General features: G+C 41.9%; 1 protein-coding gene across 3 annotated transcripts in view; it reads left to right on the plus strand.

The window, feature by feature from the left end:
- rtn3 (reticulon 3) overlaps window positions 1-27,052 on the plus strand; it is a 32,825-nt gene extending 5,773 nt beyond the window's left edge. The window contains exons 2-9 of one of the 3 annotated variants that reach the window (XM_070993128.1): window positions 10-57; window positions 5,072-7,690; window positions 15,781-15,988; window positions 18,938-19,076; window positions 21,477-21,546; window positions 22,457-22,503; window positions 23,401-23,459; window positions 23,569-27,052. In XM_070993128.1, the coding sequence (XP_070849229.1) occupies window positions 10-57; window positions 5,072-7,690; window positions 15,781-15,988; window positions 18,938-19,076; window positions 21,477-21,546; window positions 22,457-22,503; window positions 23,401-23,459; window positions 23,569-23,617 (3,239 nt within the window). In that variant the 3' untranslated portion in view covers window positions 23,618-27,052. The remainder of the gene's footprint in view (window positions 1-9; window positions 58-5,071; window positions 7,691-15,780; window positions 15,989-18,937; window positions 19,077-21,476; window positions 21,547-22,456; window positions 22,504-23,400; window positions 23,460-23,568) is intronic. The other 2 variants (XM_070993129.1, XM_070993130.1) reach the window with 2 other exon arrangements.
- Window positions 27,053-27,906: the final 854 nt, after the last annotated feature.

The raw sequence follows: 27,906 nt of genomic DNA on the forward strand, positions 1-27,906 counted from the left end.
TTTTTTCAGATTCCTTTCTTTCCTCTTCGCCTGTATCTCTCATTCAGTCTCCTCAAGGCAAGTGTATGGTTCTTACGCTGCTCGCCTGCTCTCTCCCTCTTTCCTGTACTCTCTCGCTGGCCTGCTGCTGTACTGCTCTACTTCATCCCTCTTTCTAGTGCCCCTCTCCTGCTCGTAAGAGTTCAAAAAAAAAAAAAGGAACAAACCTGCAAAGAAAAGCAACAACATAGTGAGCGCCAGTCCTAACCTCTGTTCCTTTCCCCAGTTTGACCAGTCTTTACCCATCCCCCACCTACAAACCTTGTAATGCTATTCCATCTGTTTTCAACACGACTGTCAGTTTCTTCATTAAATGTAAGTTAGCCAGACGGCACAGCTACTCCTGTTTCCAATGACATATGGTAATTTTCTTCACCTACCCCCACTGAATCTTGAGATGAAACCTTTCTAGTTAATGCCATAAAGAGCCGACTTAATCTATTGACAGGTTTCATTCTTTGATTATTGTTAGGGCTGCAAAATGTATCTGTGGATAGCCATAGTCTGAGCAGTAGAAGCTCACCCAACAGATGGTACAGCTATTTATGTATGTGGTACATTTTGAGTAATGTGCCTCTGTTGCCTTGGAGGTGATAGATCAAATTGGCAAAAAGCAGCAGCAGTCACTAAGAATCCAAATGCACTGCTGCTTGTTCTCGCCTATCTCCAGTAGCTTTACAGAGACCAAAAATTAGACCTATAAAACCTTGCCTGTGCAGCTGCCGGCAAGGCGCCGCATGTGAGCTAGCACCGCCTGCTAACAAGTATTATTTAGGTCAGCAGCACTGACTGTAGGTTCAAGATAATCCCAAGATTGCAACCTTATTTTAAGAAAGCAGAGAAGTTCAAGTTCACATTGTGCGCACAAGAGCAGAAACCTAAAAATGGATCGGGTTGGTGTCCCGAGGGGGGGGTCCTACCTTCCTCCTGCCCTAGTATCTGAGCCCCCCACCCCCACCCCCCAAGCTCCAGTAGCAACCGGGCCCTGGAGGATGAGTGGCACTGGAGATATTATCCACCATTGCCTGTGGCTGCTCACTCGCCCTCCACCCCACTTATCTGCTTATGGCTCCGTAGCCTTTGTGCATGTCTCACATCCTTGCTTAAGCATTAAGTAGTAGGTTTTCTTTGACCACTTTTGCTTCATTATTTTCAGATTATTTTTGTGCTGTGATTTTTTTTTAGTGTTAGAAGTCTATACTTGAGTGAACACATGGTGGCCATTACAGTAAAAGTAGTGTTTGTTAAAATGTTATATATTAGGATAGATATAGATTAGGGTAAATGAAATCACGAGCCACAAAGTATTCTTAGTCACACGTTATCATTTAACACTTAATGTCACAAGCTTTCAACCCATTCACTCTGAGGAATGACAGGACCTAACTGCACCCTGTGCAATTTAAGCATAATGACTCACCTGCTTCTCAGCTAGGATATCTGACTTGTCTTGTGCATTATTGTGTTTTATCAGTAAAACAACACCAGGGGTCTCAGTGTAAATGCCTTTATGGTTGAGTTTTGTTGATGTTAGGTTAAACTGCTTTGGTAAAGTAAAATAGTTGCAGAAGACAGTGCCAGACTAAACTAGTTCCTGGGTAGCTGGCTTTTTCTGAGGTTATGTTACATACCAATCCCAAGGTCAAGAATGAAATTTCATGTCCAGGGTAGAATGAGTTTGCTAATTGTAAAATGATTGTCATACCCAGACCACATACATAATCACTCAACTCCAGTTACTGCAGAGAACAGATTACATAAATCAGACATGGAAGCCCACTGAGGCATAATTTGGCAGATGATTCATGACTAGTGGCCTATTAGATAGCAAAGTTGTTGACAGCTTTATCTAAACCATGTTCATAAAGTCACTCCTTAATTATAGTGTCAATGGAAGTCTAGGTTTTAATCAAGCAGCTCTAGCTCTGAGGATGTATTCTCAGAGTACGAGGATAATTTTGGAATTTGTTGACTAGTACAGCACCAAAGGACTACAACGCTTTTAGCGAGATGGAAAAGTCCATTCATGTGGCCTAGTTTGAACAAGGCATTGTATTGTTGTGCAGGGGAGGTGGCACTCCTATCCAAGACAAAGTGGACCAGTCAGTTGGCCATCAGTGGAAACGTCTGTGTCTATACAGTGGCAGGGGAGGGTTACAGTCATGGGATCATACTCACAACACAGCTAATATTGCTAGGTTCACTTGAAGTAGGAATAATCTGGACCTTACATAAAACTAGTGAATCTCAAAATATGTTTTTATTGGGTTTGGTGAATCAAAGTTCAGTCACAGTGATTTGTACGGCGAAGTTGGTTTGCAGAGGTTGAGCTGGGCAGCTGATGGTAATTTCCTAATATAGCTGCCAATACCCTGTTATGATAGCTTGATGTTGGCTGTTGGAAATGACACTGGAGATCATTGGTGCTGGAAGGGATCATGTGATTGTTGGAACAGTTGCTTAGAACATCTTTGGAACTCTGTGGCCTCCAGGATAGTAAGGGGGTCTCATAGCTTATGAGGGGGGTGCTGCTGTCATCCTATAAAAGCAGCATACTGTGACTGTAAAAGCCGCCTCAGCTGTGTGGCTGAGTAAATGGAAGTGTTTATGACCTGATCACTGCATAGGGACAGCAGTATTATCTAACTCTTGGCATATTCTTCGCCGTTTCGGTATCAGAGCATTACATAATTTTGATGTTATAATAGGCAGTTAACAAAAACTAATTATGTAGCAAATAACTGTCCACAACAATAAATGCAATTTTTCTGAGTGAGACATTTTTGGGATTTATCCTTTTCTGTTCCGTTATGTTTGAAAAAAACACACCTCTTGTCTAATTTGCCTTTTGTAGGCAAAACTGTTGTGTAGTGTTTGTTAAAAAATTTTTGTTGTTGAATTATTTGCTTGTTTCAACTTGATCTTTATTTCATTTCATTTCAATCAATCAGTGAAAATGTGTTGTGAGTTTCTGAAAAAATGTGCCAGTGCATGTTTCTAGGAAGAGTTTAATGTCCTGGACAAAATGGAGAAATTTAGATAAGAATATATCTGGAGAGGAGTGAGGGTGGACATCAGAGAATCAGTGAGGGTAAACCGCATGTTGAACCAGAACTTTGAATTTTTTTCAGTGGACATCATGACCAGAGAGATTTAAACTTTGAATATTTTGGACTTAAGCAGATTTTCCCAGTTAAAAAACACAAACAGAAATTACCAGGTAAAGAAAATGGTGGTTGTGTTAATCCTGTCCATCATGCTTTGCAGCAGGCCAGAACCCATGGCAGTGCTGTTTATTTTTTCACAATCAAATATTAATTTTCACCAAAATACTTTTTTTTGGATGATATAGTAAAATTTCGAATTTTCACTGATAGACCTAATTCTGGGATGCTAAATGTTATTGAGAAACATTGTCCACTTGGCTACTTGCCTTTTTTCAGAATTAAGCTTTCAATTGCTGCTATGTAGCTTGTTGGGTAGATTGAAATTGTAACTGTTGTTTGTATTTGACCAGTGGGTGGTGCTTATCTCAGCAGTCCACATTAGTGTTCTGCATGGGCCTCAACATGACACCCGAACCTCACCCATACCTGTGTTTTTAAGACCTAACATGGTTAAACTTGACCTGTACTGGATATATTTGATTTATTAATGATAGTTTTCAGTGTGTAGTGATTAGTTTATTTCACTTGCTGTCGAAAAGTACAGATAGGGGAATGTTGGCTCCATCTGTCAACCGAGGCTGTTATGAGAATTGATCTGCTATTGTAAAAATGGCACTTATTCTATCTATATATTGGACTGACTTTTTGGGAGTGAGTATAAAATTTTATCTTTATGGTGTCACACTTATTTGTTTTGTAATGGTTTTATGGGACAAAGTCATTGCAGGGAATCTATTGGTAAAGTTATTTCTACTGTCCATTTCAACTTTGCGGCATAGTGGGCCAGCTTCTGTTACAGATGGCAGTGGAAAACCCTGTATAAGAACATTGTAATGGTATGATATCTCATTGTTAAAAGTAAATGTTCATAATGCAGAAACATAAACCTTTATTTCACAAAAAGTATTTTAAATGGCTTTGAATATACAGTACTGTATTCTGCAATACAAAAAGCCCTTGAGGGGTAAGTAGAGGCAGTTTTTATCTTTTTGGACCATTGGCTTGTTTTTTGAGATGCCTTTTATCTCATCTGTGTTTGTTACTTCAGTATTGTATCATTGTGTGGTGTTCTGTTTAGGGTGTCTTGTAAAGTTTTTAGTGCCATTTGTAATGTTTTTTCTCTAAGATGGACATGGGCTTTTACATTGAAGGAAGAGAGTTGGTAACTCTTTTCTTTTCTGTGGCAGTACAAATGTTACTGAATCAGTTTCCTAGAAATTAAAGAAATAAGGACTTATGTATACCTTTACACACATAAATCAAAAAGTAAATAGATTATATTAAACTATGAGGAGAATGGATGATGATGTTGTATGTTTCAGTTGATTTGACTCTACAATGGGTTCCTGTCCTTCAAACACAGTGACACAGTATCATCATATTTATTTTAGCTCCATTTGCAAATAGACAATAGTTTACAAATCATAACCTATTCAAATGTAGCAGTGATTGAAGACTGTATTACAGAAATACTGTGTTTTCACTGAGAGCTATATTTCTATCTATACTTACTGTACAAATTGCAACTGACATGCAATCACCATTGCCACATGTGGTGATCTAAAAGAAGTATCAGTTAGTGAGAGTTCATTTCTTTTGCTGCTTCATATGATCACTCAGATGATACTGACCATACTGAGTGCTGCTTGATGGCAGCTTTGTGGAGTTGTTAAGAGCAGCATGCTAAAAGTGAAGATTCCATCCATTGTATGAATCTGTCTTACATTTCCATGATGCAATGCATGAATGCTTGGGCTGCAACATTAAGGCCTCGCTAAGTAATATTAGAATTGCATGGGAGTTTAGTGTCTGTGATTTATGACCTTTTTCCTCTTCGCTGTCGTTCTTCATGCATGGCGATGCAGACAAAAGAGTGGTCCTGGGCTCTGACAAGCCCTGTGAAGGTGTAGCAACATCCCTTCGCTTTCCCTCTCAACCTGGCTCATTCACCCCTGGTAACTATGGGGGTGAAGCAGGGCCACCAGATGGACAACCAGATTCACCGATAAAGACGTCTCCTGTTTCAGAGCGAATAAAAGCACTGGAGGCTCTTGCTGCCAAAAAGAAGGAACCAGATTATAGAAGTGATGGAGGTTTCTCTCACTTCAGAGACCGCCACCAGGAGAAATCACCCACTGAGAACCCAAAATCTCCCACTGAAAAAATTACCCCAATCATCCCGAAAACAGGAAGTTGTGCTGATCCAGAGTCACCAGAATCTCCCTTTGAGGTACTTGGAGATTTAAGACAAGTAAGTGAATTTGAAGAAACAGAGGAGTGGATGAAGGCTCATTTACCTCCTGTGCCAGACTTTGATGCTGTAGGTTTAATGAAAGGCACCCTGACTTCAGACAATGTTACATCAAAGGAGGAGAAGGAAACTGACATGGTAATACCTCATGCTCCTGCTGCCTTTGCTGGTGTCCCTGATGCCTTCATGGATTCTCCTGTTGAAGCTCCAAAACTGAAGGATGAGTGCAGTGATGCACAGAAGCAGCCAAGTGTTGAGGAGTCTGAGTTTGACATAAGCTTTTTGCCAACAGCCTACATGTGGGATCAGCAGGAAAAATCAGGTGTTCAGCCTCCATCAAATCTCAATTCAGTGCTTCCAGCTTCACCTGCACCTCCACCTGCATTATTTGCCTCACCGTCTCCTCCTGTATTCCCACCAGATGGCACAGATGCTAAACAGAATGTTCCGGATGAGAAGAAGCCCACTTGGACCAGAGATCTGGAGCCCCCAGAGGCAAGTGAAGTGGATAGCTCAGGAGAGTCAGATGATACTGTCATTGAAGACGGTGTCTCTGTTCCTCCGACATCTTCTGATTCAGCAGTTTCACATGATCTTACCACTACCCCTGCTTCCGCAGCTCAGAATCTTCCCACTGAGGAAAAGGAGACTCCTCCACCAAAGTCTGAGAGAAAGCTCATGCAGGTTCCAACTATCAATGTTATTGAGACTGACGAACCAAACTACAGTGAGGAGGAGATGGAAATGGAGCTGGAAGCTGAGGAAGATGAGGATTATGAGGTTGTAAAAGACCCAGCCAGAGAGGCTACAAAACCTACAGAGTCAGCGGACAGCAAAAATGAACCATCTAAGACACGGCCCATAGAAACTGAATTCATGGAAGGCTACTCTCCTCCATCCTCACCTGTGGACTCTGATGCTGAATACTCTCCCAAACACAAGATACTCACATCTCTCCCTGAAACAGTCCATGAGCAATGTGCATCAAAACCCGAGGCCCAACCCGATCAGAATTATTCAAAAGACTCCCATGCGCAATCTGAAAAATCACAGAACTCTTCCAATAAAGTAAATGAGGAACCCTCCCCTTTCATAGTCACAAATGAAGAAGTGGATTTCCCAGACAATGACGACGAGTGGTCAGATGAAGCACAAGAGATCCTGGTCAAACCATGTGAGACGGATCTTGCGTTCAAGGAACAAACTCCTTACATCCAATCCAAAGTGGATGAAAAGAGCAACACTGCTGCAAAAGACTCTTATATGGCGGGGACTTCCCTTCCTAAAACAAGCTTCATGCAAGATGATATCTATGACAGACAGTCATTTGATTATGATTATGATGCATCCTCTCCCTTGGATGACATTGATGACAAAGGGCTGAACAATGCTAAGGAGCGGTTTCTTTCTGATCCTTCTCAAATCCATGTTGAAACACTCAATACAAGTACTCTGCAAAATAATGTTCCTGAGAACAGTAAAAGTCTGCAAGATTTCACTTCAATTAATGATGATGAAACCTTCCCTCAACCAGTTGCTCAGCCATCTCCAAGAGAATATACCCAAGACCCATACTCTTTCCAAAATGAAACACTAAGCAGCGTCAATGAGCAGGATTTCAATAAGAAGACCACCACCACCGTTATTACAGATAACTTGGCAAATGGCAGCTCCCTTTCAGGACAGAAAATTGGCTCAAAGATCCAACAAGATGCTAGAGCAAGTCACCATGCACCTGATACAGCAGGCAGCCCAGAAAATATTGACCCTGGCAGTTCAGTTTCTGAGCCCACAGATAGCTTTGTGGATTTCATGCGAGAGTGCCTGAAATCAAGGCAGGATGAAGAACCCAGCATGGTACACCAAGGTGATCCATCCAAGGACGAGTTTTGCAAAACTGGTTTGGCTCCTTCCCAGTCCCCTCCAACCATGGTTATGGATCTCGAACAAGAGCAGCTTACTATCAGTGCTCTGAAAGAGTTGGGCAGCAGTCAAGAGGAGGAGGAAGTGGTGTCTCTCCAGTCGAAAGTTCCTGGCCAGGACAAAGTGAACCCCAATGCAGCATCCATAGAGCAGTCTTCCTTTACCTCAGTTCCTAATCCTCCATGTTCCCAAAGAAACCTTGTGTTCGACAGCACATATTCCAAAGAGGTAGAAGCTATCGACGAATGGGTGGCTGAAGCTTATCATCTTGCTGAGCATGTCTTGACAGCAATACTAACCCACTTATCAGGTAAAACCTCTTCCTTCTGGGCAGTAGGCCTGCTAACCTCATGCAATCACCTCAGAAGGACCCCTTATCTCACTTGCAACAAACCCCATGATGGTGTTCCTTCACTTGAACTTTAACTGCCAGCTCCTTTTCACAAAGGGCTTCCCTTTAAAACATAGTAGCCCCTTCTTGTCACATGTCAGCAAGGAGTTATCTAGGAGGAACGCAAAGGTTGTATAATGCTTTAAATGAACTAGGTCGGTCACATCTAAATACAGAAGTGCAATACCTGTTCTTAAAGGCCACTCTACACTTTTATACAATGTCTCCTTGAAAGCCTTCATGGTCTTCTTGCGCTTGGTTGTACACACGGGGAGTAATTATGTGAAGAATGGGGGAAAAAAAGAGCCTGCAAGAAAGGTGGAAATCCTGATTCCTGGCCAATCAGCCACATCAAGCAGGGTTTGGCAATTGTTTCTATTTTTGTATCATTCAGTCATGGTTACTTGAGATCGGTGATCTGATTCCCAGAGGGTGGGGGGAGTTATGCCACAGCACACCATGAAATGCTAGCATGGATGACTTGGCGTCCAGAATTGTCAATGCCACCTCACTAATGGTTAAAACTATAAACCAGCACAAAGATGACAACTATGAAAATAAGCCATGTTCTGAACAGACACGTTATAAACACTAACAAAAAGTAAAATTTCTATTTTGCAATATAAAAAAGCAAACTTAAACTACACAATTCAGCACAGCACAATGGGAAATGTGGACTATCATTGTTCCTGGCTCTGTTCAGAAAGCAGCACACTGGTCCGCCTAAGTTGCAAAATGCAGATAAATGTATTTATTCAGTGCCTTTTTATCAGACTTCATGTTCACATTTTCATGTGTGCATTTTCGAAAAAAGGACTTGAAGCTTCGGGTCACGTTTACAACTCAGTCATCGATATATGATGTGATCGAAAGTAGGTCTGCTGAGCATTTTAAGTTTAAGATAAGAAAGTTATTGCCAGTGGGTTAGTGTCTGTAGGAAAAAGTTGTCAAGCAGTGCATTCGTCCTATCACTGATTCCTGGTCAGTTTGTGTATTTGTCCAATCTCATTCCTCACTTGCACAATCTGCCATTTGTCTTTGTTGGGGCACCCAGACAAGACAAAGCCACATTATCAAGATGCAATGGAATATCTGCTGGAAGTTAACGTTAGAAGCCTCTTTATCGTTGGTGTGACATCTCAACTACCCACAGAGTTTAGAGTTTGCAATTATCATGTTACCTTTTCGAATTGAAATCGCTTACACTTTAACAACGTTTAGCTGTGTTGGAGAATAATTTTCTGATTTAGTTCATTCATGAAGAGCGCATTTCATCATTATCTGACATTATCTTATAACCTGTAGTCATTAGTGTAGATTATTATAGCATAATGACACATGTGCGGCTTCAAATACCAAAAAGCAGTTAGGTAATTGAATTGGGTGTTCTCGTGTCAGAATGTCTAAATGCCTGATGCAATAAGGAATACCAGACACAGCTCGCCTGGGACAGGCATGTCTCTCAGTGCCCAGGGACACCACCTTTGATTTTACATGAAATGCTCCACGGCATTTCAAAGTTATGATGATAAATATATTACTGAATGTCATATTGCTCACCCCTGGTCCAATGTTTGAGGAGATTGTGTCAAGTAACTTACATATGTAGCTATTGAACTACAACACACAAAGTCTTTGTCTTGAAAATCATAGGCTTGACAGTATGCTAAAGCTGTTCAGAGTGCAGTTGTCAGAGATTATAGGCCGCATATGGTCTAGTGATCCCCACTCCATTTGAGCTTTTGACCCTCTCCTGCCCTCTGTCCTTTATAGCTCTGCAGTAGTCCATAGACAGAGAGTGGGTGGGGGTTTAAATATGGTGCCCAAGTGTTGGCTTGCAAGAACCTTGGAAGTCACGGGTTGCAGTCAATCCCCAGTGTCAGGTTTCTGCCTTGATGCAACTTTCCATAGCACATTTGGTGACGACCATAACGTGATGACAAGGCATGGTACAAAAAACAAAGTGATGCAAGATTAATTGCGTATCTTAAGGCCACCGATTTTTTTTGATGTTGTAATTCATACTTCATTTTCAGACAAGATGGCATCTTGGGAAATTAGTTTGCTGTCCAGCCTTTCAGCCCTTACTTGTTCCATTTGTTCAGTTTAAAAACTAAGTTTGAATGTGAGAGCTGCTATAAACTAGCTCATGTCCATGCACCACAGTACTGGAGGGTGTTATTTTTCAGGAGTTACAGCAGCCCTTTCTGCTGCCCCCCCACTCCCCCCTCTGCAAACACGATCTCCATTCCACACACATACTGTGTGCACAGAGGCTGGTATGCAGACTCTAATTCTAACACATTCTGTGGTATGTCTACATGTGTTGAATACTTTAACCTTGAGTTGACACACCAAAGAACAAAGTGCTGGTGCTCAAGCAACCAGAAACAACTGGGAAGTTTGTAGAAGAGACAGCAGAAAAGAAATGTCAGTCAGTGTAGCTTCATTTTAAAGCTTATGTTACTGTTTCGTTAGCAGGACTCTTAATGTAATTGTTTCCTAATTGTGATATTAATGACTTAGTGTTGAAGAGGAGGCTCTGTTTTGTGTCGTGTTCTGTAGAGGAGTCTGCGTTGTTGAATCATCCCCCTCTAGCCATGAGCTTGTACTATTTTAGTGCTTCTCTGCAGTGCCGCTCCACAACTCAGTGGGTTATTAGGCGGGGTACATTTGGATAGATGTGTGTTTCAGTTGGTGTGTGCTTGCTGTCATGCTGGGTATGCTTGACACTTGCTGCATTTCCATACATGTTTTTAAAGTGATTCTCTACATTTCCATGTGGACTAGTTCTAATACCAGACTTGTTGTCAGGGCTTCAAAGATTAGTTTAACCCAAGCTGTCCATTTGTTTTCAGACTTGTGTTAAACCTCTGTGTGAAGATTTGTAAAGTGTAGGAAAGGCACATGTAAATACTTGCATCAAACTGAACTTGTATCATTTGATATTTGACTCTCCATTAAGCTGTCTGACATGGACCTGTAATGTCTTGTTTGCTAGGGTCATTATCTTATTTTTACCTAGAGGCAGTAACTTCTGTCATGATTTGTAATGGGGTCACATGAGAGCGAGCATGGTTTCAACAGGCAATAATGGTTTGTTACATAAAGTAATCTTATTGCCAAGTACTCCATTGTAATAGTTGGTAGTTACACTACTCATCAGTTTAGGATGATAAGGTATGGTTATTTTAAGCCATTTCTAAATTGAATTACAGAACAATTACTCTACTGTGATATGAAATTATATGTACTTCAAGATTTTAGCCATGTCATCCACCCCTACTGCAGAGATAGACCTGTTTATTACAGAGCAAGTTTGTTTTGGTTTTTGTTTAACCAGAAACAACCATTATATCGCTCTCGCCAAAGCCACCAGACTCCTTTTACAGAAGCTGTAATTTTGTTATTGTAAAACACACTATTCAAACTCGACAGAATTCACATCCAACTTGAGAGTTATTTTTACTGGACATCACAGCCTGAGAGATTTAAACATGTCAGACTTCTCTCAGGTTCTTGTGGTAAAACATGGTAATTACTGCATAATGGAAACCCTACTTGCAGTCAGTTGGTAGTTGTGATGGAGCTTTCATTTGTGAGAGCTGTATGTTTTGATTTGATTTGCTTTGATTTGATTTGATTGAGATCCCCATTAGCTGCTACACCTGGAAGCAGCTACTCTTCCTGAGGTCCATTAAAAAAGGACATAAAATAATCAAATGCACATAAAATAAAACTAAATTACAAATTATATGAAAAGCTGCATATTACCCATAATGACAAAATTCTCACCAACTATATATAAAGAATAATTAGAAAGAATAAACAATCATTCAAGAGAATAATTATAGAATACTAATTATAGATAAAATGAAAAAAAAAAAAAAAAGATATGAAGTTCAGCTTTAAAATTGAAATTTTTTATTGATCAGTAAATTGTTAGTGCCGTGAATATTTAGTGTGTCTGAAAATCATTGACCGGGATCTTTTCCTCTGATGACTGTTGTTTTAATGTGGCTGTTTTCCCTATGGCTGACATTGATATCATGGTGACATTAACAGCTGGAGAGAGTACTGTGTGTTGTTGTTGCTGCTGATTTCACACAATAACATTACACCAGAAAATTTGCTATCAGTTGCTAAATTGCAGATACAGAAAGTGTTTTTCCTCTAGGACACAATTTGTACAGGTTGTGTAAATGGTTGTAAGAATATGTCTGAGTGAGAAATAAATGTGGACTAACTGTTTGAGTCTTGTCTGCCTCAGCTTCATGCTGGTCCAATCACAAGAGATGTGACAGTAATGCATTGATTAAATATTGTTCTTGACAGTCACTCTGGACCTCTGACCGTGAATATAAATCAGATGTGGATCTTTGAAGGACAAGTTTGAGAACCTCTGTCCTTACAGGCTTTGAAAGAGGTGAGGGGAGAGGTATTCAGTTGGTTGCAGTCTGCGACCTCACAGCTAGCTAGCTGCTAAATCCTACGCACTGGTCCTTTAAAATAAGTCAGCCAGAGTTGCAAGTAACAATAATTTTCAATGTAAAGAACCAGGAAATATTCATATTTGAGCTGGAATCAGAAAATTTACACTTGTGTTTTTGTTTTTCTTTTGAATTGACAATCGATTAATCATTACAGCTCTAAAGTCTGCACCTTTTTATACGTCTCAGTTGGAATTACTTGTAATCGTGGCAGGGGGTTGTTTGTAGTTCTGAGTGTAGCTTTAAGAGCTGTATGCAGCACAGTGAAAGCAGGCCACTGCGCCTCAGCAGCCACTGGGACCTCAGTAGAGGGCGAGAGACATAGATACAGGGAGAGAGAATTAATGAACACGGCCCGTCGGCTCGAGCTGCCTCCCTGTGGGTACCGGCAGCAAATCACGCTGGGAGGACACACCACCCCTGCAGTGCAGGGTGAGGAAACCCCACTCATTGTTCCTGTCAGATGAAAACATCATATCTCCAGAGAAGTTTGCTTTGTTTACCCACTTGACAGCTGTGCAGTTGAATGCTTTTAAAAAGTTTTGAAAAGAGATTCATGAAGCTGCTTGTCGCCGGATGGTGGTCAACCCAAAGAGTAGGTGGAAATTATATTGTGCTTGAGATACAAGGTTTTCACACAGCTTCATTGTTGGCTCAGAATCGGGAACAATAGAGCTCTCTTTGTTTCTGTCCAAGCCCCACAACACTGCTGCTGCTGCTGCTTTCCTCTAAGATTCTTGTAAACATGTTCCCTTCTTGACATACTGAGCGAGATCGTACTGAAAATAATGAAAAAGATGGCCTCACCAACATGAGAGAAACATCAATGTAAAATGGTTTAATATTCTTAGTTCAGGTTTGAAGACATTTTTATCTGCAACCCCAATTCCAAAAAAGTTAGGACGTTGTGTAAAATGTAAATAAAAACAGGATGCAATCATTTCCAAACAGACTATACAATCATCACATGTTAGCCAAGTGGTGAACTTCGCTCCATCCATGCTTGTGAATGACTGAGCCTTTCAAGGATGCATTAAATATATTGTCTTTGTGCTGTTTTCAGTTTAATGTATGTCAGAAAGGATTAGCAAATTCTAACATTCAGTTTTATTTTTTTACAGTGCTCCAACTTTTTTTGCAATCTGGATTTTAATATCTGCAATATTGATGCAGTAATCAGTGGAGGCCAGGGCCTCTCACAGCCCATATCGTCAACTGGTCGCCTACAGGTCACACCCAGCCTGGCACATTTTCCTGTCCAGCTCACAGAATATGAATGAACTCTGAAAAAATCTAACATTACTGACTGTGGAAGAGGACAGTCCATCCTGAGAGTGATTATCAATTAGTTTGCCAACCACTGGCAACAAGCCAAGAAGTCCACAAGTCATAGTCCACCTGCTCTACAGAGACTCACCATGCTTGAAATTGACAAATTAAGTATGACAATGACCATACATACAGATAAAATAAATTAAAATAAAAGTTAACATAAAAACATAAACAACAACAACAACAAAGACTGCCAGGCAGTATCAAGTACTTAAAAGCGCCATAAAACAGATCTCAATGACCATGAGAGACCAAGTGGACCAGCCACCTCTTCTCCCCAATACACAACTAGATAAGCAAGAAATGGATTCCAGATGGCAGAGAATCAGTTCAGTCTTTCCATCTGAATGGCTGAGACCTTGTCAGCCATCCATCCATCTTTGAAAAGACGGGGGTCTGGGGGTGATTTCCAATCCCTCAAAATGAGCCTTTTGGCAAAAATGATACCATGTCAAAGACTGCTGCATGGCTGCAGGAAAGCACAGAGCAGGTTGTGAGCAGCCAAAGATGGCAAGTCATCTGGTTGAACAGATCTTTGTAAACCGGTGAATAACAATCAAATATTTGGGACCAGAATAAAGCACGAGACATTCTGTCATAGACATTAATATACCTGCAAATGAGAATGAGCCTTTCCTAAAGCGAATACTTGTGAGAACTGGAAACTAGTTTCTGTCACAGCATGCAGCAGTTTTTCATATCTCTTAGCACCACCTACATGTGAAATTATATCAAATGCTACGAGTGGTGGCATGAGAAAAACATAAAGGGAGTGGACTAAGAGATGCAAGGACAACATACAAGTGAGGGAAAGTTTCTCTTCTTTGGGTTCTTTGACCGTCTGTTCCTTCAAAGGTTAGTTCTGTTAAAAGCTCTCTGTCAGTGGCACAAATTTACAAATTTCATTAAGTCAGTCAGTTGATTAGTTCACCTCCTTGTAAAACGCTCAACGTCCACTGAACTGCCTCTATGAGCAAATCCATTGATGATGCCAAATCTGTTTAAATGAATCCATCTCACTGTGAAATGTGGCTGTTGGAAAAACTGGTACGACTGCACCATAAACATGGAAGTCTGCAAAATATGGAAAGAGGGAAATGTTTTCAGATGGCTACCATGTAGTGCCGAAGCTAAATGAAGCTGCAGCATCGATCACCTACAAGCCAAGTGTCAATAGCAAAATTAAAGCAGCCCACAATTTAAAGCTTTTTTGGAGTTTGTCTGCCAATGCGGTCAGTTTCTAGGCTTAGTTGTGGTGTTGTGCCGGGCTGCACTGTTCTGAGAGGTGTTTCTTATGTTCTGTGAACTCACATTTACATAATGTGCAGGAGACACCTCTGACACAGTACCAAGCAGAGCCCGAGCCAGGAACGTGAAAACATCTAAAGGAATTAAAATTCCCTGTGCATTCCCAGAGGCCTCAGACTTCAGTCAGAGCAGTGCTGTAAGGCCTCAAAATATGGGATTTAAGCTTTCGAAAACAGTACATGTCTTTTAGATGTTGTATTGCAAACAACAGTTTTTTTTAGCTGAGGAATCACATTTTAAGAGTGTAATTTATGCTTTAACCATTTCAGACTGTAATGGTAGAGTGTGTCCTACTAAAAAGCAGTGAGTTTGCTGTAGCTGTTTTCACTTGTGTGTGTGCGTGTGTTAAGATCCTATATAATGTTCCCATTAAAGTAGCTAGAGCACTCTGAGGCCCAAACTGTCCCTAAGGCATCAACCCACGTGGTCTCTCCACCACTTACACAAGGCTTTTTTAGATACCCCCCCTTTTCCCCACGCAGAGGGAAGGAGTGGCAGTCTGAGAGTGCCAGCCCTTTCTAGCATTACATAACTGCCATGTATAGAGGCTATCATTTCTGCATGCACGACTCCTCACAGGACAAGCATACAAACATGAAACAGGCATCTGCAGCAATGCGCCTTGCTCAGTTATTCTCAGCTGCAGATGCCAAAAGAGATTTATGGGGCTTTATTTACCCCCCAGGCTGATTTTACAAGTCTTACTGGGCCAATACTGGTATTTCTTTCCATTAAAGCAACCACTTGCAAACTATTTGTACTGGTATACTCAGAAATAATCTCATGTAGTTGCTGCAGAGTGTTTTTTAGTTATAGACATTGTTTTCTGTAGTTCTGAGCAAACCATTCGTCTAACAGCCTTCCTCCACCTCTTTGCAGTCAAGGATCTGATCCACTGGCGAGACCCCAAGAAGTCGGGCTTGGTGTTCGGTCTGTCCATGCTGCTGCTGCTGTCGCTGGCAGCCTTCAGCATCATCAGCGTGGTCTCCTACCTGCTGCTGGCCCTGCTCTGCGTCACCATCACCTTCCGCATCTACAAGTCAGTCGTCCAGGCCGTGCAGAAGTCCAGCGATGGACACCCCTTCAAGTAAGTCCAAATGGTCTCCCAGAAATCAGTGCTGCTTTACTTTGGCATTGGTCACTGTATCAATCTTTGAACTTCTTCAAGCAGAAATTGTAAACAGTTTATTCTCAGGGCTGTACAGTGCAACATATATGTAGCACATGCTACAAGAAAAACCGCCATTGCGATGAAACGATGATGACTGCAGCACCCCATGTCTCAAATGGTGTTAAAATACTTGTCTGGACTTAAGTCTGGCATTTTCTACTATTTGAACAGGTCAGAACCTGCTGCAGTGTGGTGGCAGAAGAGACAAAGCTCACAAGCTGGATGTGTCACCTGCTTTATATCTAGCAAGCCGAGCAAGAAGACGAGTAAATGACAGTGTGTTTTCAAGTTGTTTTAGTTGTACACCACTTCCCATGTTTGCATAAACAACTAATAAGAGAACAAAAAGACTCTACATATTGTACTGTATGATCATTAGAATTCAATATAAATGATACTGTGTGTATGTATGATGGTTTAAATTATGGATGCTTATACAGCGAGAGGTGTCCCTGCTATTTACCATCACAGCAAATCAAGAAAATGTGTGTCTGAAAGCATTTCTTGTTACGTTTTGGATGGAGTTTGTGACATTAATGTCCTCTGCCAGTCACATGCCTGTGTAAGTGATGAACTGCACGCCTTGTGGTTGTTTTTAGATGGTAACAGACATTTTATACTTGAGCTACAATTTTGTGGCCTGTGCTTTCAGCGTGTGTTTCACCAGTGCTGTGTGCAAAAATAGTTAACGTACAGTCCTGATTCTATGGTGCTCCCTAAATGCTTTAAGCCTGAAGTTTCACGTTAGTAAACCTGGCTGGTTGGAGTTGTATTGATATGGCAACACCAAAAACCACCACAATGTAGGAAACTTCTAGATCTAAACATTTTGGAGCTGTTTTTTCCTTCTGAATGTAAAGATCCGAGACTCACATTCAGGCCGAAAGCAGCTGCATTGATGTTTGGAATGCTAGCTGTGTCTCTAAATGTTGTGTGACGCCCATTCACATGCTACTGCGAAGTCTACAGCACTTCAGAACAAAGCATCCACCCACAAAAAGACTTAATATCCCACCAGTCCTCCTGGAATTATGTAAAAAGGATAAATTATTGATTGATTGAGATGTAACTCATTGCAGGACGCTGTGTCCTGTTGCTGCATTGCTGCCACATGTTTTTAAGAACTGCCTCATGTAAACGATTAAACCACGCGCAGCTTTATAGACCAAGTTTGAGAGTGTTGGAGGTCAGGCATGGAACTGCCTGATATAACCTCTGCCTCTTCTGCTTTTATTTTTAGAACACCTTTTATGGTGGAGCCAGAGCCCAGGGCAGTGCTTCACAGAGTTCAGAACACAGCTCCTCTTCAAAGGCACAACACCACGTCCTCCTTATAGCTCATTCCACCTCTGAGCCAAATAATTCAGAGGAGAAAATGCTTGTTAATGTCACAGCTGCAACTAACAATGTTCACGAGCAATTCAACTGTTTATTATTTTTCCCATTAATAATATTGTTCACAGATTACTGTCTGAAGTTCCCATAGTCCAAGGGAGCATCCTAAAACTGCTTATAGTTAGTTAGTTAGATAGTTGTTATATTTATTTGCTTACATTTGTTACCATGCTGCTAGTTTTAATACGTGGCTCAGCTTTCATCAGTTTCCGTGATTGTTGGCCAGCCTGTAGAAGTATCTGCTACACCGAGAACACTGGGTAAGCTGTTATGTCCACCACTGTCTTTTTGTCAGCCTGCAAGGTGTGAACATCCAGAGGAAATGAGATCAACTGCATCACAGTATGAACGCATGAAGGCACTAAATGTTTGTGTGATCACTCTGCTGATGGAAGCCTGTGACAGACCCAAGTCATCACTGCAACACTGCTGCAGTTTTCCAGTTGGCAAATACCTTCGTGTTATGATCACTCTCGTCCCTGCAGGATCTAATCTGAAGCGTTTCATTAATTCATTGTCATTCAGCGTTTGGAGATATTTCTCCTGCGTCTTTGTCTTTCTCCTCTGCTGAAGAAACTCTTAAGCCTCTTAGAAGTCCTCCTCCCTGCTGTTTTCACCTCAGGAGCTCTCTTCAAGGCTAAGCTTTGTGAATGACTTCCATCTGTATCAGCATCTACTCTTAACTGTAAGGAGAAAATCTTAAAAAGTGTCATAATTCCAAGAATTCTCTTAGAATTGCGTCACTAAGAGTAACTCTTTGCATGAGGAATCTGTGAATACAGCCCCTGGACTTGAATGGCTTACATGATAAATTCAGCGTGTTGTACACTTCCACAGCATTAATTCCATCAGTACACAGTCATGTCGTACTCTGTGCTACGTGACTTTTAGTTTCTCTGTTTAGCAGAAGTTCTGTTTTTATCCACAAAGTAATTGTTTGCTTCTTTTTTTAAATGCAACTGTCAATGAAACAAAACTCCCTGCATGCATTTCACGTTAACGAGCACGATTTGTGCCCTTTAAGCTGCTGACAAGATTTGAATGACAATCATTCTGTGACTTTACAGCAATTGGAAAGATGGCAAAGCTGAAGTATTTCCCAAATCACGACATATATTTGTTGTGAAATCAGAGAAAGAAGTTTCTTCAGTTGTCAGTTTGGAAACAGCTTTACAGCCGCTTCACTTTCAACACAATGTGTCTGACTTCCCAAGAGTATGGTGTGAAAAGTGAGTTTGGAAAGGAAGAAATCTCTGGACTTGCCTAATCGTTGATCAACAACCCTGTTAACCTCACAGAGATCATCATGGTCAGTTTGTGCTCCATGTTTTGAAGCTGCCTCCTGTTAGTTTACTCAAAGCCTCTCACCTCAGGCTGGTTCTGCTCGTGTGTTTTCCTGCAGCACTTCCAGCTCGGACACTAAGCCTCATTTTGTGCTCACTTTCCTCTGTTCCTCCTCCCTCTCTGCAGAGCGCTGATAGATAAGGATGTCAGCATCCCCCCAGAGACTTTCCGCAAGCACGTGGACGCCAGTCTGACCTACATCAACCGAGCCCTGAAGCAGATGAGCCGCCTCTTCCTGGTCGAGGACCTTGTGGACTCCCTGAAGGTGAGCAGCTCCAGCCCTCAGTCGCTGGCCACTGTCATCCTGAGCTTCATTTAGTGGGATTATAATGGGAATCTATTCCCACTCTGTTCAGTGAAGACTCCTGGGTGCAGCCTGTGCACAGCCCTGATCAGACATTAGTAACTCATCACTGGGGGGAAATTAGTCAAATTATAGCCTGAATCTGATCTCCAGCAGTGAAGTCAACCCCACTTGTTCTGATTATATCGTTGAATGATGATTATCTGGACAGTAGAAGCCAAATAGGTGGCTCACAACACAGCAACAGAAGGAAATCAGGTCACGCCATTTGTCCAGCTGTCATGAAACACATCTGGTTCAGTGTGATGTACAAAGGTGGCTCAATAATGTAGCAGTCAGCTGGGAAGACTTCCTGTTTCAATTAAAACGATGTTCGAGGAAGAAAGGAGGTTTGACATTAGAGCTAGATTTTACTTTTCAAGAGTGTTTGGTCATCCTGAAAGTGAAAAAAACATCTGTAAGGTTACAGCATGGAGCAAAAAGGAGCAAAGACTAGAAAACAGCATGTGCTAATTCAGTTACAGCAGCAGTTTGTGGTTTGGTTATTCTAGGTCACAGTGGGTGTGGACTGTGATGTAATAACAGAGTTCAAGTTGAGCTTACAGCAGTACAGTATGCACATGCCATATGTACAATGGTTGGTGTCCTCATTCATCCTGTCCATGCTGGCCGTGAGGAGATGCCTTCACAGCATGACTCTGCTGTCAGAGTAGAGGACAAACTCCACAGGAAAGATGCAGCTCAGCACCTGAGCTGCACCCATCAGGTGGAGCAGTTTTATGCATGTGTTTAATTGCTTGCACATGAAAAAATAATTCTCATAAACTTAAATATTAACAAAGACATTCACACACACAGAAACACTGTAACCTACACGCACTGAGAAATCCATGAATTTAAAGTGAAACAAGAGAGCAAGATTACACTTCGCCCATCCCTGTGAGACTTCTGCATGATCAGTTTCATGCAGTGTTTTTTGAAGTACTAGGGAGATCCTAAGTCATTATGGGAAACGCAAACAAGAAAATAAACAAATAAAACCATCACAATGTGTGGTCACTGAGTGGTTAAGGGCACTCGACGGCATTTTGAGCTAAAGGGCAGGTGAATCAACTCTGGCATCTGAACTTCGATTTGATGTTTACATAAACACAAAGGAAAATCAATGATGGTATCAGCGCCGTGGTCTATTGTCTGTCCTGCAGCGGCTTACTTCTATGGCCGACCAGACAGCACACGGAAATGAGGACAGTCCCGCTGTGGCCTTTTTAATGACGTGTATCCAAAACATCCCAGTTTCTAAAGTACAGTGGAAAAGCAAGGAAGGACCTCATATCACAGGCTCGAGTCGGGCGGAGGTTTATGTCACAGTATTAGAACTGTTGTGGAAATTCAATAAAGAAATTGTTTAAAATAACCGTACTTCATCACATTTCATTATTTCTTTCACTTTCTTTCAAAATGGAAGCTGTAAGGTTCCAAGTGAGAACAGCAGAGACATTATAGAGGTGCATTATCACGTGGTAACAATCCTGATGCCCAGATCACATGATCCTGCAAGGCAGCTGGATTGCTGCCCGCCCTGAATATGCAGCAGAGACACTAAAGCCATTTTCTTATATGCACTCTGGACAATGTCCACAGAATCAGGTGTGGACACTGCTCAGAGTTTCACTCATGTAGCACATTTGTCTGTCAGACACATTCTCACTGAGTGGAAATACTCTGCTTGGTTTATGGAGGGGTGGCAAACAGAGAAGGTTAAGAAGCAGCGGCACTCAGCGCAGCAGTGCAGACACTGGGGATGTCCCCCACAGTGGAAACGGTGTTGCCAAATCTTGACTGGTGGACACATCATACCGCCCAGCCCTACTGTCAAGGATCTTAAAGTTTCAGAATCTCGAGTCCCAGTCGATCCTTTAAAGGCCCTTCATACCCACACAGATGTTTTTGCTTAATCTATATGATTACATTTTGGTCTATGTGCAAACAAAAAGCTTGTCCCTCCCTAACAGCTGCAACGAAACGAGCAGGAGGAACAGGGAGCAAGCCGAGTTTGTCCACACCCGCACAGTCCTGAGAGGACGTCTCATCACCCTGATGCTAAAAGTGTTTAAAAACTGTATTTTAGTGCCCACCTCAAGGTTATGATTAATGTATGAATATATGCTTAACATATATGTATGTGTCTAAGGTGAACAGAATCATCTCATACACGTCTGAGACTCTGAATCTGTCTGCATGTTGACCGTATGTCCAGGGATCAGTCAAACTGAACTCGGTGTAGGTGAATGTTGGACGTTGTCCTGGAAATGCTTCACCTCTGCCTCGCCCTGTGGGCTTCTTTGTTGTTCTCTCCAGCTGGCTGTGGTCATGTGGCTGTTTACCTACGTTGGAGCTGTCTTCAATGGAATCACCATTCTCATCCTGGGTGAGTACCATGGGGGCCACGTTCACCATGTTTCAGAAGAAGAGCCTGTTCCTGTTCTTACCCCTCACATTCACAATAATTTACATTTCTGAATTTAACCTTTAACAGAAAACCCCTCACAGTCACATATTAAGAGACAGTTTTCTGACTTTTTTGACATTCTTTCAGCCGTCCACAGTTCCCTGTGCTGCTTTGACAGCTGCTTTCACATCTTGTAAATCTTCTAAAGGCCACCAAGCTCATTTAGTCTGGCGGTCCAAGTGAGGTACAGTGGGCTATAAGTAGCCTCTGAGTGTATGAGGAGTGGGACAGTACAGCTAACCACACTGTGCTGTCCCATGATGGATGGACTCATTAGGACAGCACCCACTAATGCTTCCCTCCTCTGAGGTCCAATACTTTGACTTCATCTGAAGGCTTTGCTCCGTCTCTGTCCATTGCTCAAAAGATGGAGCAGCTCAAAGACTGTCTTTAAAGACTAACACGATCTCTTAAAGGTTTAGATAATACAATGATCGTAATCAATGTGATGTCAGCACTCAGTGCAAATCATTTAATGATTTATGTGTTCATGAAAAGTGTTTTATTTGTCCTCCAAAGAACTCACCACTCGCTCAGACACGAGCAAAAGGAAGTCACTGTCATATGATACGAGGGGTCCTGCGGTCCAGACAGGGCTGCCACAGTATTTAGCTGATGTACCTTTTTAAAGACGGTGGTAAAACGACACCCAGCACAGAATTCAACAGAGCGAATGAACTGTGCTGCATGTGCTTTCACAGTCAGAGTCTGTCCACTTGGCCCAGCCGCGGGTCATTTACATGAAACCTGCCATGTTTATTGAAGTTTTCTGAATGTAATGTACCTAAAATGTTAAGTCATGTTGTTTGTGTTTGTCTGTGTTCTCCAGCTGACATCCTCCTCTTCGCTGTGCCTCCGGTCTACGAGAAGAACAAGGTGAGAGCGGGACCCTTGGTCCGGGTCACGATGAATGCATCTGTTGACTGACTCAGTCTCAGTCTCCCTCAGAGCAGTGATGAGAACATACCCGTCAGCAGTGAGCTCACTGGATGACTGCAGTCTTCATCAGACACTGAAGGCTGTCTGTGCCCCTCTGCTGAGAATGTGACATCACCCCACTGTTGGGTCAAATGAGGGAGAACGTCATCATGGTGTTGATGCACATGATGTGAAATGAGAGTCACTGGGGTTATACTCACTAAGGCTTCTTCAAACTCAAACTTTGGTTTTGTTTTGTTTTATCCAGACTGTCTCTTACTGCTAACAGTTTCTGCTTCTACCAAACACAAGGTTTCTCCTGGCAAAGTAGCCTGGACACCACTCGCGTTAGCTCTTGAGTTAGCTCCTTCTGGGGGATCCAAAGCATTCTCAGGCCAAACAGGATAGAAAACCCCTCCAGCGTGTTCTGGGTCTGCCTGGCATCTCGTCTCAGTTGGATGTGCCCATGATGCCTCCACAGTCCCGTCCCCGTGTGCCTGAACCACCTTAACTCAGCGTGATAGAGAAATGTTTTCACTGCTAGCTCTTTGAACTCTGCTGCAAACCACCACAGTGCATGCTCAAGTTCACATGGTGATAGAACCAACAGACTTTGTATCATCAGCAAAAAAAGCAGAGATTTGCTTTGAGGTCACCAAAGTCTCTGCTCCTCTTTCTATGGCTTTCTTCAGAATATGCTCACGCAGCACTTCAGCGTAACAGGGACCAAATGGCTCGTGGCTGCAGCCCTGAGCTCTCACTCGCTCTCTGGAATGATGATAGGATTTCACAGTGACGAGAACGAATTGTTTTTCCAGACTGATGCTCACCTTCTCTCTTTGTGTCTCCTGCCAGACCCAGATTGATCAGTACATCGACCTGGCACGCACTCAGATAAACACCACAATGGCCAAGTAAGTGAACGTAGTCATCCATACTGAGTGTGTTCTACGTCATCATCTTTTATTCACCAGTCCAGTTCACTGTTCCCAGATTCACAGCTGTTTGTCTTTTCTCTCTCAGGTTGCAAGAGAAACTTCCTGGAGCTGTGAAGCGCAGCAAAACCGAATGATCAACTCTCCAATTAGAAACCTTCATGTCACCATCATCCTCATCTCCATCACCATCTTCAGTCCCCTTCCCCTCCCCTTCCCCTCTCCTCCCCCTCTCCAGATAAGCCCTGCCCCCAGTCTAACTCCTCATCCCTTCTCCATCAGCACCCTACTACACTGAACCTTGCTAGGTAGAAAATCTCTGAGCTACTCGATATTCAATGTAAAACTACTGCGCAGCTTAACTTGCAAGCGTTAAAAAGAACTGTGCCTGTGCAGACAGGAAGCACGTCGCTAGTGAGGAAGTGAAGTAACACCGCGGCGGACCCCGACTGTCTGTGGGCATGCCACAGGGGAATGGAGGCAGGGTCGAGTGAACTAGACTGAATCTATGACCTGGTTTCGTCGTGTACAGTGAGCGCGGGGGGGGGGTGATGGCTGTTATGTCACAAAAAAGCAAATGTCTGTACTTTAAACCTCACATTTCTTTGAAGGTAAACAGATGATTTAAGCAGGAAAAGTTAAAGGAGAGAAAAAAATCTGTTAAAAAAAAAGTAAAACCAACCCTTTGGGTGTTTTTGTGGCTAGTCTGATCCTGGTCTCTTTCTCTGCAGCTGTTGTATGGATAGATATAAGTTCATTTTTAGAAACTGGTAATGGGTTTGCTGTTACTGATTGGCCTGTTCGAGTTTGTTTCCATTCACCTTACAGGCACTTCTGTATGTACGTTTCTGCAATGCACTGAACTTTTATTTTCTATAGCCACGAGCAGGTTGAAATAAAAGGATTGGAACACTGAACCAGCTGTGATAATTTGGTCTAGTTCACCCTCTTTTGATCAGATGCATTTTTTGAAAAGTTTTCTGTATGTATATACACCTTAAGACAAGTACAGGCTCTCTCTGCTGTATGGAACACGTTAGCCTCGCTTTTTATATCAAAAGAAAGTTCCCTCACTTCCAGCAGCCCTAACTTCTTTTGTTGCACCTATTCAAGCCACAAAGTGTTGAGGTCTCACATTCACTTGTAAATTTTTGATTAATCTCATCACTACCTATTACTATTATTGATATTAATCATAGGATGGCTGCTTTGACTTGACAACAGCATTGTAAGAGTTTGTTACGTGTCATTGAGCTTCATGGTTTTAAAGTGGAGGTCTGTCAGAGGCCTCCTCAGAAATAATTCCTGATTGTTTGAGAAGTTGAGAGATACACTAGGATGTGTTCTCACACCCTGAAATCTACAAATGGCTTCCCAGCTAACTGTTGGTGTTTTAATGAGATCGACTGCTGAACTGTCTGGAGTGTGCCACCAGAACACATCCAGACCTTTACAGTGCTTCATCATCATTTGGCACAAAGTCCACTGAGTAGTTTGTTCCAGAGCTTTGAAGACAGAGATTCAATAGAGAACTCTGGAAAAAAAAGTTCAGTTTTTTCACTTTTTCACAATTTTCACTCCCAATTAAATCACAATGAATCAATATTAATTTATTTAGCATTTAAATGATTCTTTAGTCAGTCTTGTGGCACATTTCAGACTGTGCAAACCTCAGCAGTGACCTGAGAGGCCTTTTTGAGATTAGAGGTGTAACAAAACAAGGGGCTTCAGATTTGAATAAAGAGTGTAGCTGTGAAATAAGGACGCAGTTTGGAGAGTGGTTATTGTCGAGCTCCGTTTGTCACTTTGTTCTTTCTTTGACTGCCATGAAGCGCATGTCATAGTGTAAGCTGGAAACAGATCCTCACCCTTTATATAGGCTGTATCATATTCTTTACCCTGACTTTTGTTTAATATGATTATTACTCGTGATTGTTTCAGTGGTGTTTTTGAACTCCGTGAAAAACCATAGTCATATGTTAGCACTACTGCTGCATCTCCACATCGTTTTAAGGGATGAATATGTAGAATGGAATGAAATGACGAGTGTGTTAGTATTGCTGTCCATTTCATTGTGCCCCAAAAGTAAGTTTGCACGGAATAAATGTCCCCTGAATACTGAATTGCCAACAGTGGAGAATCATCCTTTAATTGCTTCTCAATGCAGTAACTACCCAAACAACTACTCCTCCTCCTCCTCCTCAGTTATCTGCCTGTGTTGCTGAATGTTTTCTCTGGTGGAACATTCCTCCCCTGCATGCCCTCCACTGTGTTTGTCTCACTGTGATTGCCTCACAGATGTGGCCCCTCGTGCATGGTGTCTCATTCAGACTAAGGGTGTTAAAGACAAAATATACCACATTTCTGTTGGGGGTGCTCGCTGTTAGCCCCACCCCTCACCTGGCCCAAATGTTTGGCACTCAAGTTGATGATTGACAGAGTGATGGGGAATCAGGTCTGAACACACACTCTGATGTTACTATACATCCCGTTTGTCATGTTCTACATCCTGGTCATTGTATTTATTTTAATGTGGAGAAGTTGCATATTGTAGCTTTAAAAGGCTAAGTTGTCATTTGCATCTAAATGCTTATTGTCACTCAAACTACTGGAACGCATTTGTATATTAGATGTTTGATTTGCATAAATTCAGTTGATTTCAAGGGTCAGTTCAACCAAATTAGAAGAAAACCCTTATTGGCGAGGGTATTGATAACTCTACCTCCAGGCCAATGTCACGGGGATGGATGGGGTGTTCTCGTGTACTTGTCACACCACTGAGCAACTACATTTTCAAAAAATCAGCCGCATCATCATTTCAGTAGAAAGAGGTGTCAAGTGAAGCTGATCAGAGAGCAGCACGGACTGGAAGTAGAAATCTGAGACACTGAATTCAATGTGAAAATGAGGGTCCTCTGAATGCATGGAACCAAATCTCTGCATGCCAGATGCCCCCGGAGGTAGACGTCGTTTTGGATTTGAGTTGAACTGAGACTGTCGTGTTCACCCAGCTACCTTCAAGCTGAACCCGTCAGACTGACCTCACCTCAGATGTGTTGTGCTGTAAAAGTTATAGCTTCTTTTAGCTTCCCATATGCAGAGTACCTTAAAATGGGACTTTAGTTCAGGACAGGTCGCCTGTGTCAGTGTGCTACCAAGGCTAAATAGATGACTTCTTCTCAGCATCATAGTGGGCTTATTTCTTTAGAGTGTAATATATAATATGAGTAAAACTCAATACATTTATCCTGTTCCCTCACAGCATGTTGCTTTTCTCCTTTTCCTGTTTGTCCCTGTGTTCTCATCCGTATGGGAGTGTGTGGCAGGAGTGTGTTTGACTTTTTTTTTTTTTTTTGTCTCTGGTGAGTCTCGTTTTGCTTTTGACTCCTTACTGGGTTCTAGACGTTGTTCACTAACATCAGCTCTGTTTTGTATTAGCTATGACTTTGGTTCCGATTTTTTGAAGCTTTGGGAAAGATGTTGCAGGAAAAAAAAAAGAAAACTGAAAAAAAAAAAGTATGTGGTCTCTGTACTGATGTCAAAGTGAAATTAATAAAAACACGTCAAAGGACTGTTGTGGATCTGCTCTGTTCTCTCTGGGTAAAGGCCACTTGAGGGCCTTGAGGAAAAACAACAAATATTTCCCAGCATGCCTGCAGTGTGGGAGGACGGAGGATTAAAAATACATCCCGATGAAATATCTAAAGTAAGAAGATTTGACTTGAGAGGCTGCTGTTTGTCGAGGTGTTTGGGTGGAGAGAGGATTATAGTTCATAATTTTAGACCAGAAAAGCATATTAAAACCATTAAGTGTTGATAGTCACATGCACACTCGACATCCCATTTAAAGCCTATGTGGTGTTACATAATCAAAGCCTCGTAGTCATACACGCTGAATGAAGTGTCACAAAGTTAGCTGCTGTGTTAGAGACAAACATGTACGTCAGGATAGCAGAGTGGTGGTATGATCATGAGCCACTTGATTTGATTTTTGGGGATTTGATACAAGCCTGGATTTCACAGAACACCTGCTCTGCATGAGCTCTGAACAACCACGTTCTATGCCGAAATCTCTCTTTAAGAAATGAAACTGTAGAAATGACAATAAATTTCATGTAAAATGTTTGAACAAATTGAGTTCAGTGTTGGGGGGCGGCACGGTGGCCTCACAGCAAGAAGGTCGCTGGTTCAATCCCCGTGTCGGGCAGGGCCTTTCTGTGTGAAGTTTGCATGGATTTGATTTTTAAGTGTACTGGCTTAATGTTATTAAAAAATCTACTTTATAGTGTATAGATATTTTTCTCTTCATTGTAAAAAGAAATTGTGATAAGTACACTAATAGATTTTAATTATTTGATGATGATGATGAATTCACCATATAGCCAAAAGCATATGGACACATGAACATTCCAGCTTTATTCTTTAC

The sequence above is a fragment of the Chaetodon trifascialis genome, chromosome 23, assembly GCF_039877785.1.
Source record: "Chaetodon trifascialis isolate fChaTrf1 chromosome 23, fChaTrf1.hap1, whole genome shotgun sequence".
NCBI lineage: Eukaryota > Metazoa > Chordata > Actinopteri > Chaetodontiformes > Chaetodontidae > Chaetodon > Chaetodon trifascialis.